Source organism: Notechis scutatus, chromosome 1 (genome assembly GCF_049901735.1).
Source record: "Notechis scutatus isolate UNSWTSFEM ecotype Mainland chromosome 1, rNotScu1.2, whole genome shotgun sequence".
Classification (NCBI taxonomy): domain Eukaryota; kingdom Metazoa; phylum Chordata; class Lepidosauria; order Squamata; family Elapidae; genus Notechis; species Notechis scutatus.
In genome coordinates this window covers 41,934,617-41,946,723 of record NC_142009.1, presented here as the reverse complement: position 1 = coordinate 41,946,723, position 12,107 = coordinate 41,934,617, and the positions used below count along the sequence as shown (strand labels likewise).

The following is a 12,107-nucleotide window of genomic DNA, read 5'->3' as shown; positions in this document are numbered from 1 at the left end:
GCAGTGTAATTTATTTGTGTGTGTGTGTGTGTGTGTGTGTGTGTGTGGAGTTGTTATAAATCTGTCTTTTCCAGTTGGTATTTCCCAGTTTTGAACTACAGTTCTTATCATCCATAGATAAGAACTGTGGGATAAACTGCAGTTCCCAGCATTTCTCATCATTGGCCATAGTGGCTATGACTTCTAGGAGATGCAGTCCAGCAACATCTGGACATATTGCTCCTAGAATATTTTGATTGAAAAAAGACCTTGCCCTAGTATCTACCTATATCCCTCTATCAAGAATGTCTACTTCATAATGTTCATTCATAAGCAGAATTTTAATTGTAAGGGATTAAAAACATTTTCAGGAGCTCTTCTAGAATTATCTAATTCCAAATCTATATATGTACTTTACCTGTATAAAGTAATTTTCCTGCTATTTAGTAAACATAGGCAACTACAGTAGTTTCTCTATATAAAATTCTCTTTTACTGAATAATACTAGCGTCCCAAGATATTCTTAAAAGTTTAAGTAGAAAAACTAGATTACAATCTTGCATCTTCTTTATCAAATAGTTTTTGTATGAGTGAAATATGGCTGTTCTTTTAATCAAATAAAAATCAATAGGGATTACTCTTTGAATAGACTCCATCTTAATTATAATGTATGCCAAAAAAAAAAGCTTTAAAATGGTTTTTTTCTAATGTAACTTTATTATTTTTATAATATAATGAAACACTTTTTCCAATCTATGCCTTTAATATAGGAAGGAATTCACATTTGAATTAGTAAAACCTCTTTCAATCTGTTTAAATTTTAATGCAACTTTTCTTGATCTGGTAGCCTACCAGTTACAGTACAACATAGCAAGTAAGTTGTAAAATACTGATAAAGTATGTTATGCTTGTAAGTATGATTAGTGTTTCTAAAAAAGTGTTGCAGATAAGTTACGAAAATTGCTCTATGAATATGCTCTATGAGCAGAGATCCCCAACCTCTGGGCTGTGGACCACTACCAGTCCCTGGACCATTGGGAATCGGGCTGCCAAAGTGATGGGCGAGCACACGAAGCTTCGTTTGTGTATGTGAGAAATTTAGGTTGTGATTGTGAAACTATTTCCCCTGCTGCCACCGTTGCCACCATCACTGGTCCACAGAATCAAGAGTTGGGGACCCCTGCATTAGAGCATGGAAATCAGTAAACAAGTATACAAATGGCAAGAAGTCACTTAAAAATACAAATTTGTATTTTGTTCTTAATTTAATAAGGATGATCAGTGTGTACAGATGACAACACCACAATGTTGGCCAGAAAGGATAACTTCTTCTGTAACTCAGAGTGTTCCGAACTTGAGATCAGAACATCAAAGTTTATCAGGAGATGCTTTAACTTCCCGGCCTATTGGAAATCACCCACAAAGATCTGCTTTCAAGGAGATTGGAGTGTCTTCAATTTCTTTGACAATGATGAGCAATGTAGCCAATACCGATGAAATTTTTGGGCAATCATCAGTATTTGATCCTCCGATGACAGCTGTAAGTGAGAAAGCTGCATTTGAAATCCACCCTGATTTTGAAGAATGTGCAAGTAGTCTGCATAGGCTTCAAGTCAGCAGTAATGATTCTGTCCAACCACCTCAGAAGTATACTACTAACTTCCATAATTGCCATGATGGAGAGATGTAAGTAAAAGTTAGCTTTCACAGGTTCAATTGTTGTTGTTTTTTATCCAAAAATGAACACTCTGTGGATAGATGGGAATTAGAATTGTTACATCTTGTGGTTGATGTATTGGTTGGATCATAGGAACATATCATGGTTTGGTTAATTTTTATTATTTATAAATATAACTATTGGTATTAGTTTATAACCAAGGTTATTGGTGAACCAGATCACCATACCTTGATCACCATAACTTGTCCAACAAATCCTGATTAAACAAACCATAATTTAATATGTACAGTGTTGTTATTGGGGTTGTTTAGATAACTATATCTTAATGAGCTGGGAGAGGAATGAACTGTTGATCTCTGGTGTTTGTATTCCTAAAATTTTAATTTGTCAAAATTAGTATTCGCAACAATCAACCTGATGCATATGAACTTATTCTGCACTATATGCCACTAAATGTGCTAGGAGATGTATATGAATAAGATTTACTCCATTTGAGGATATTTGAAATCCAATATTAAGCACATAGATAAAATATTGAAGTATTAAATTTAAGAAATCCGAGCTAACCTGTAGATATTTATTTGTTTAATCTATAGGCTACCTAACTCCTAAACAATTCTGGGTAGCTTGCAACTAAAATAACTAAAAGCAAAACAGCCAACTAGAAGAGTACAATATCAAACAACAAAACCTCAAAATCAATTGAGTCAAAATAAAACAAGCAAAACAAAAAGGGAGCACCACAATCACCTCATCCCCAAAGCCAAAGATTCTTTTAATGACAACAGATCATTAACATGGTCTTTTATAGCTTATATCCCAAGGTGCATTCTTGATAAAAGTCAGTCTCTGTGGTGGGATTGATACTTCTACATTTTATGTAATGCAGAATAACCATCATACCCAGCACTTATAGTAAGGTCTTGTTTGTGGACAACCATGCCACGTTTCTCTCCCTCCCTCCTTCCATATGTATGTGTGTGTGTGTGTGTGATATTTCAGTAATTAGTAGCAGATTAATATGGGAATTTTTTTGTGATGATTTTTCTGGCCAGGCACATAGATCCTTCAAATCAGAAAGAGCAGCATTCCATGGAAATGAGAGGCGGTAATATATTTTCTTGCTTTCTTAATATTCTGTGTGTGCTCTAATGGGTTACTAATCCATATTTGAGGAGATTGTACAAGGTATAATTGTCTCTGCATTAGTCTTTTGCAGCCTGTAGTCTGAGATGTAAAAATGGTCAAGAACTTTGAAGCACAGTGTCATAGGGTCAGAAGGGATCTCACAGAACTTACAGTCCAAATCTCTGCCCAAAGCAGAAATCTTCATAATATCCCAAGCAAAAAAACTGCCAACCTTTGTCTGAGGCTGAGGCTGCACATCAAGGATGAAACCTTGATTTCAGAAGGCAGGGTGTTTCACTGTTTGTTCATTTCAAAACATATAACATAACACATATCTTAAAGAAATCAATGAAAACAAGGCCCCAGACCAGTAATTCTATTAGTTTCCTGATTCTAATCCAACACGAGAAGGAGAATAGCCAGGTCTGGAAAGCTAAAAGGGTAGGGACCCCATGAATCTCCAGTGAGAACCTATTCTAAAGTGCTGAGGCAATTACAGAAAAGGCTTATCTTCAAGGTCATAGCATTTAAGGGAAGGAAGCCTAGACCCCACCTCTCCTATCTGACCTAGTCGGATGAGAAGATTAAAAACAGATATATGGCATGTAGGGCTTTAAAGATGATAACCAGCATGTTGAATTATAATGGAAATTGTGGTCACCATTATGGTTTGTAAGTTGAGGATTATCTTACAACTTAAATACTTTATCAATTTTGTTTTTTTAAAGTGGCATATTAATCTAAAACTCAGAGAAACTTCTTTTTTTATGCTCCTTCTTACATTGTTACTGTTGTATCAAATGTGCATTAGGAATAATAATCTGTAGAAGTTTCTATAAATTTAAACCTCTGTGTTTCTGTCAAATTTTCATATTGCATTTTTGGTACCAGGTAACAGAAATACGTCAGGCGTTTTTGATCAACGTCATATAACTCCAAATGCATCAAGCATAATACAAGCAACCCCATCTAAAGTACAGCCTTCTCCTACTGTTCACACAAAAGAAGCCTTGGGTAAGTATAAAGCCTGTTTTTTTTAAAAAAAAATCTGGGGACATTTATTTTTATAGACTTTTATATTTAGTTTTATAGACACTTAACATTGCTAAGTATACTTAAAGAAACCCTTTCAGTTAAATAAGTAGTTGCCTTACAATGCACACAATGGGATATTCAGGGAAAGAATTCTGGAAATGGTGATTAGGTAGATTAGAAAGGACACATAAGTTTATAGAGTTTTATGCAATGGTTTCAATAAAAGATAGCCATACTTCATTGCAATATTCATAAATACAATTTGTGCCAGTAAAAGCAACTCATTTATAATTCACAAGTAACATTAAGTTTCTTTGATATATAAATTTACTTATTTAGGATATGAATACAGAAATACAGTTTGAACAAATGTGACTGGGTGGCATAAAATCAACAAATCAACAATAATAAACCTGTACAGCTAAAAGCAGCATACAGAACTAGCAAACTATCAGGCATGCAAATTTGCCTTAAAACACTCCAGGTGAAATTCCAATTTCTTGACCCTAATGACTGAAAAAGGAACCAGACTTTTAGTGCCTTTTTGAAGGCCAGCTTGATAGAGCCAACCATATATTTGGGGCCCCCACCAGCTTGTGGAGGAGTGGGCACTACATGGTTTGGTTATTTCTGGACTTCTAGATAGTCTTTGAGGGATTTGATTATAATAATACATCTGGAATATGAATAAAGTATGAGCCTCCCAATTAAGGAATTGGCACGATCCGTACACAAGACAAAATTGTTTGAAGGTTAACCTACATATAAATGTTAGCTGCTCTTCAGGCAGGAGTTAGGATAACCTGTTAATTGTATACTGGATACTCCCAAGAGCCAAAGATGAAAACTCTTCAGTCCTGGGATCAGATATGCCAAATTCATATATGCTCAGTCTTGGTTGAATTCAGTCAAAGCTCTTTGTTTTCCCATCCAGACACTTAATATTTTTCATATACCAGAACAGAACTCAAAAGAATTATGTGGGCAGAGAGATGACCCAGAGTATATCAGAAATATAACAAAAACCAAAATGTAAATAAAAGTCCTTTAATGCCTTCAACTTGGCGTCACTGTTTAATTGTTCACAGTGGAGCAGTAAACTATTTTCAAAGTAACATTTCAAAGGAAAGAAACACAGTTCAAATTCAAGAGCTGATAACGAAGCAAAAACTAAAAACAAACTGCACTGAATAAAGTTCCATGACAGACCAGGATAGATAATTGTCAACTTCAGGAAGATAACCAGGTACAGTCCATTGGAAGAATGCCAACCAAGATAAACCTTCTTTAGGAATAAAACACTAATTTGTCTCCAGCGTCTGTTAGCACACAGGTCCAAACTCTTATGCAAATCTCACACCTGCAACCCATGAAGAGGATCATGGCCCTCTCCACCCAAGTAGACCACATTTTAACCTGATCCTCTCCTCCCTGCGTGCCCTAGGATGGTTAGGGGATGGGCCTGGGTCCTCCTCTGACTGCTCAGCTGGCCTCTGCCCTTCCCCAGCCTCCTCCACCACCTCTGGAGCCACACTTTCACTCCCTGTTGGCTGTTCCTCCTCTTCGTCAGAGTCAGTCTCCACCAGGGGCATGACGGTATCAATAGCACACTGATATTACACTTTTTTTTTTGAACTATTACCATCTGGCAGAAGGTACAGGATAATAGAAACAAGGACAAATAGGCTGAAAAACAGCTTCTATCCCAGTGCAGTAACTCTGTTGAATTCCACTGTATAGGTGAAACTCGAAAAATTAGAATATCGTGCAAAAGTTCATTTATTTCAGTAATGCAACTTAAAAGGTAAAACTAATATATGAGATAGACTCATTACATGCAAAGCAAGGTAGTTCAAGCCGCGATTTGTCATAATTGTGATGATTACGGCTTACAGCTCATGAAAACCCCAAATCCACAATCTCAGAAAATTAGAATATTACATGCAATCAGTAAAACAAGGATTGTACATATCAGACCTCTGAAAAGTATAAGCATGCATATGTACTCAGTACTTGGTTTGGGCCCCTTTTGTAGCAATTACTGCCTCAATGCAGTGTGGCATGGAAGCTATCAGCCTGTGGCACTGCTGAGGTGTTATGGAAGACCAGGATGCTTCAATAGCAGCCTTCAGCTCTTCTGCATTGTTCGGTCTCATGTCTCTCATCTTTTTCTTGGCAAGGTGCCCCATAGATTCTGTATGGGTTCAGGTCAGGCGAGTTTGCTGGCCAATCAAGCACAGTAATCCCACGGTCATTGAACCAGGTTTTGGTGCTTTTGGCAGTGTGGGCAGGTGCCAAGTCCTGGAAAATGAAGTCAGCATCCCCATAAAGCTCGTTTGTGGAAGGAAGCATGAAGTGCTCCAAAATCTCCTTTTAGACGGCTGCGTTGACCCTGGACTTAATGAAGCACAGTGGACCAACACCAGCAGATGACATGGCTCCCCAAATCAACACCGACTGTGGAAACTTCACACTGGACTTCAATCATCTTGCAGTGTGTGCCTCTCCATTCTTCCTCCAGACTCTGGGTCCTTGGTTTCCAAATGAGATGCAAAAGTTGCTCTCATCAGAAAAGAGGACTTTGGACCACTGAGCAACAGACCAGTTCTGTTTTTCTTTAGCCCAGGTAAGACACTTCTGACGTTTGTTGTTCAGGAGCGGCTTGACAAGAGGAATACAACATTTGAAGCCCATGTCCAGAATCCGTCTGTGTGTGGTGGCTCTTGATGCACCGATTCCAGCCTCAGTCCAGTCCTTGTGAAAATCTCCAACACTTTTGAATGGCCTTTTCCTGACAATCCTCTCTAGGCTGCGGTCATCCCTGCTGCTTGTGCACCTTTTTCTTCCACACTTTTCCCTTCCACACAACTTTCTATTAATGTGCTTTGAAACAACACTTTGGGAACATCCAACTTCTTTTGCAATTACCTTTTGAGGCTTTCCCTCCTTATGGAGGGTGTCAATGATGGTTTTCTGCACAACTGTCAGGTCGGCAGTCTTTCCCATGATTGTGATTCCTACTGAACCAGACTGAGAGACCATTTAAAGGCTCAGGAACCCTTTGCAGGTGTTATGGCTTAATTAGTTGATTAGAGTGGGACACTTTGAGCCTAAAATAATGAACCTTTTCACAATATTCTAATTTTCTGAGATTGTGGATTTGGGGTTTTCATGAGCTGTAAGCCATAATCATCTCAATTATGACACATCACGGCTTGAACTATCTTGCTTTGCATGTAATGAGTCTATCTCATATATTAGGTTCACCTTTTAACGTGCATTACTGAAATAAATGAACTTTTGCACGATATTCTAATTTTTCAAGTTTCACCTGTATAGTGCAATATTAATGCACTATCAAGGGTTTTCAAGGGTTTCATAGAATGTTAAGGATGTGTGTTTGTGTTTATTTTCATAGTCATAATGTACACTGAAGATGGTATTTAATTTTGTTGTATGAGGTGCAATGACAATAAAGTAAACTAAATTAAACTAAACTAAACTAAGTCTTCAGTTTATGGAATAATTGGACCTGAAATTTATTTTTTCAATGTTGAAGTCTCACTAGACTCATAGCAATATGAAGAATCCACTTCTGCTATCTAGCAGATTTCTAATATCACTAGTATGTCCATCTAATGTATATATTTCAAAAGAAAATAAATGTTCAAAAGCATTAAATCCTGTCTCAAAGTCTTATGTAAATAATTCTTCACAGAATATAACAATGTTAGAATATACATGTTTGTTTTACTTTTTCTGTTTAATTAAAAGCAAAACATTAAAAATAATTAGAACATGCAACTTCTTTGCCCCCAAAAGCTATAAAGTTCTTCTCGTTCTTTCTTTCTTAGTAGATCTTATCAGAAAATGTAGCTAAACATTTTGTTCTCCTACTCCATATTTGCTAACATCTGTTAGCCAGTACTGAGTTGCAAAAGAAAGGGTAGATTAGAAACAATAATTTTGTGTGCACTTCGTTAGTGTTCCACAAACACTAAGTTTGTGTTTACTAAAAAAGTAAATAAATTTACTAAAGACGCTAATAGATAGATAGATAGATAGATAGATAGATAGATAGATAGATAGATAGATAGAGTTTCAAAAAATATCTCAACCGAACTAATAAGGAAACTGATTATTCAACTAATAAAAAGCACACTTATAATCCATAAATAGATTTATATAACTATGACAAAACTTGATAAAAATGTGGGTTAATTAACCAGTTTTTATAAAATAAAAAGTCATGTATTTACCACATGAAAAACATGATCTATATTTTTCAGCTGGAAAAATAGGTTTAGTTGGTAACCTATTTTTACCTTGTACATAACTTCTATGTAGATTGCAATTAAGACAATTAAAATATCCTAAAATAGCAAATGCCACTATAAAGTAACTTTAGGCTGAAACGGTGTAACATTAAAGAAGAAGACCTTATTTCCTGAAAGTGAAAAGCGAGGCTGACAAGAATACATTCCATCTAGTACACGGGTGTCAAAGTCACTGCGTCATGTTGCCATTGTGACATAATGTTTTTTCCCTTCATGGAGCTGGGGTGATGGCCTGCATGTGATGCATCTGGCCCGCAGGCTGCCAGTTTGACACCCCTGATCTGGTAGAAGCAATTAATTACAATTTTATGTTAACTTCTTGGATTACAATAATAACCTATATTATGCTGGAAAACCTGGAATTAAATGATTTATATGTAGCTATTTGTCTCTTCATTTCTCCTATCTCTGACTGCACTTTATTTTAGTGCTGGCAGCCCTTAACTTACAACTATTTCTTTAACAATTGTGCAGAACTAAAAATGGCCTCGGACTTTCACAAAACATTGCACTAACACCCCAGCATGATTGGAATCCAGGTGTTTGGCAACCTGTTCACACTTACAACAGGTTGCCAAGTGCCCCATAATCATGTGATCACAATCACATTAGGGTTTAGGGCAGCCTGCATATAAACCTGCTGAGAACACCTATTAGGATTAAAACACAATCTTGGACTTGGGTCTTCATGAATTGAAATCAAAAGGTTTATATATTATTAATACAGTTATTCTACAAGGGATAGGAAGTAACTGCCATTTAATATTTTCTATGAGATATTTAAATCACTATCATAATGTATTAGAGGAAAATATGATTAGCCTTAATATAGAATGTGTTGTGATGTTTATTTGTATGACTTTTTATTTTTTACTTTTGTATATTTGTATATATTAATCTTTTGTATTCAATAAAGTATGTTTTAAAATTAAAAAAAAAAATGAAACCAAAAGGTTTAAATACCTCCAATGGTTTTGCCTTCATAAGCATTCTTGGATTTTTTAAAACTTTACCTGTCCTTTATTTTGAATTTTTCTTTGACTTACCAAGGTTTAATCATGGACATGTTTCAAGTGGCTTCTCTAAAAGATGCCACTATACTTTCAGAAGATGAGGAAGAAGATGTTGATTCTTTCTTCAGAAACAAAGGTAAATGTCATTACCTACAAATGATAAATTATCTTCGCATTGGTCTTCCTTAGTTTGGGAATCTCCAGATGGGTTGGAACCATAGCTTCCATTATGCTGGCAGCATAGCTGCTAAGTGAAACTGGAGAGACCTCATCATCAATTTGGAGCCCCAAGTTCTGCAAATGCTCAAGAATTTGTCTTGGATTATAAGATTCGTTAGGCAGACATAATTGGACTAATCTCTGCCAAAGTGATTTCAAAATGCTAAAGCTAAAGGACCTAAAACAATAGATGGGAGTTCTTTTCTTCCTTGCCTCATTATTGTTAAAATATAAATTTATTCTGAGAAGTGTGAGGAGCTCCCTTGTGAGCTACAGAACAGATCCAATAAAGATACATCTCATATTCTTTATATTAACAAAAATGAGGTTTAATTTTAAATATAGCTGAGGATTTTCAATAAGTAGCAGTCAGATAACCATAATATTAGCAAGGGTATGTTTTTGTCTGTTTAGTTTTGTGTAGTGACAAACCTTTAGGATATATACATGACTAATGCTGGCTTTCTAGAGAGAATTAAAAATAAATGCCCATGATGAGAAAATTATACATCTAACAGTCAGAATATCTGTTTAGGTTTATATTTTGAAGTGAAGGATACTTATTTAGTTGCTGACTTGTGCTTATATGCCATTCCAATCATATGCAATGGATTAGCTAACATTCCTTCATGCTCTACCAAAATTAAAAGCAATGAAAAATGAAACAAGAATTGGACAAAAGGATGAAGGACAACAATCACCAAACAACGAAATATTTCCACTGAAGGAAAAAATAAATTCTAATCAGACTCTAAAGACCTAATCTTAATGACTTTTTAGAATTTTAATTGGATGAGAGGGACAACCTGAACACTGGGAGATGCTACTGTAGAGAAGGAGGTCATCCTTCATGGTACCTGATAGAAGCATTTCTTAGAAGTAGAGTTCTCATGGACGTCCTCCATTCCAGATCTTAGGAAGCTTGCAAGTACTAATGGGAGAAGGTGGTCTTGAATATACCAAGCCCTGAATCATGTGGGGCCTGGATATCCAACCTTTTTGCTCTGCCTGGATTGCACTGAGTGAAGAGGAATCATCTTGGACTGTATATAAAATATATAAGTTAATGTATATGAATAATAAACTTCCTTTATTTTTTAATTTTGTGGAGTCGTATTACTAGCTGTCTAGGACTCATGCAACCCTTGGGCTGAAGGTTGGACACGCTTGATGTAGGGTTTTAAAGATCATAACAAGCATTTTCCATTGCCCACAAAAGCCAACTATAAACGCTGTCCTATTTTAGTTATAGATAGGTCATGCCCCTGCATGCTGAACTGGTTTGCAGTTTCAGCATCCTCTTGGATCCACCGCTATTGTTTGACTATCTGGGAGGTGCTGAGATCATGGAAAGTTTTACACAATAAGTCTGTATACCAGTTCGGATAATTCTTGTATCAGGAGATTCTCACAATTACCTATGTGACTTCAACTGCAGCTTGGTTTACAGCTGGTAGACCACTTAGAAGCTTCATTGGGTTCAGAAGGCAATAGCTCAAGCAGTTACAAGATTTATACATTTTGCCTGTGTGAGACGTCAGCCAGAGGCGGGGAAAATATAAGCCTATCACATCTTTCCTTTTCCTTTTAGATCCAGGTGAAGTTGTCAGCATTAAGCCTAGTGTTCCTGCTGCATTACCTGCTTTTACAATTTTTGAAGATGAGAATATGGAGTAAGTTGAAAATCATCAGATAGCCTTGTAAAGAAGTCAGTATGCAATTACCACTAAGAATGCTTTTTGTAATTGAGATTAGTTTGTATTAGAGTGCACTGTAAGCTTACCTGTACATTCTGCAATGAAAATTGTTACTAGCACATCTAGTATCCATGTTGTTGAATGAAGATTTCAGTTTCTCATTAATCATTTTTATCAGTCCCCCTTTTCTTCACTTTCTTGCATCACAAACTATGGGGAAAAAAATCACCCTTTGATTCTTGAAAGAGCTAATGTGTACTGTACTTGTCATATACCATGTATTGTTACAGCTAGCTTATTTTGGCTCATATTGAAAAAACTGAAAGGACAAACAGTGATTGGATGGGAAATCCTAGCTAACTACTTAAGAAACTGTGAGAATGTAGACTAGATTTAGAAGCTAAAAAAGAGAATCTTGAAAGAAGGCAATGGTGACTCACTATGCTATTGTGAAGGAAACAATATTCTTGTAATCAAGAATGTTGGTTACAATTTCCCTGTAATCACCAGTTATTTGCACAGGAATGTTAGGCAACCTGGGATCCCTTCAGATGTTTTGGGCAGCTCTTGTAATCTGTTATCATTGGCTTGTGTTGGGTACATGAGAATCCAAAACATTTTGAGGGGGAGGTCAAAAACTGGATGCGTGGAGGTAAAAAACTATTTTTTTCTTGTTTTCCTTCTCTAAACCTAGACCCATGGTCCAGTGCGTCTTACAGTCTGAAAAATACAGTAAATCTATTGTATGTAAAATGTTTCATTTGAAGAATGACTCTGAATGTTCTTCCTTTGATTTTTAGGGTCCTGCAGTCAATCCCAAAGTCGACATCTATCAAAGTATTTGGTGAACGTCCAAGAGACACTTTGACTGTTTTTAATCCAAGAGTAAGCAAATCGCCTTTAATTTTTTTTTGTTTATATATATTTAATCAAATAAATCAGAATTAGAAAAATAAAATATTGAAAAGAATGACAAAAAAGAAAAAAAATGCAAAACATAAATTTGTGTATATATGTGTGT

General features: G+C 36.0%; 1 protein-coding gene across 1 annotated transcript in view; it reads left to right on the top strand.

Annotated features, from left to right (window-relative positions):
- The window catches only part of BUB1 (BUB1 mitotic checkpoint serine/threonine kinase), a 46,775-nt gene that overhangs the window by 25,365 nt on the left and 9,303 nt on the right, over window positions 1-12,107 (top strand). Inside the window, exons 10-15 of the mRNA XM_026684242.2 lie at window positions 1,253-1,665; window positions 2,713-2,765; window positions 3,677-3,799; window positions 9,208-9,306; window positions 10,981-11,062; window positions 11,887-11,971. Of these exons, the coding sequence (XP_026540027.2) occupies window positions 1,253-1,665; window positions 2,713-2,765; window positions 3,677-3,799; window positions 9,208-9,306; window positions 10,981-11,062; window positions 11,887-11,971 (855 nt within the window). The remainder of the gene's footprint in view (window positions 1-1,252; window positions 1,666-2,712; window positions 2,766-3,676; window positions 3,800-9,207; window positions 9,307-10,980; window positions 11,063-11,886; window positions 11,972-12,107) is intronic.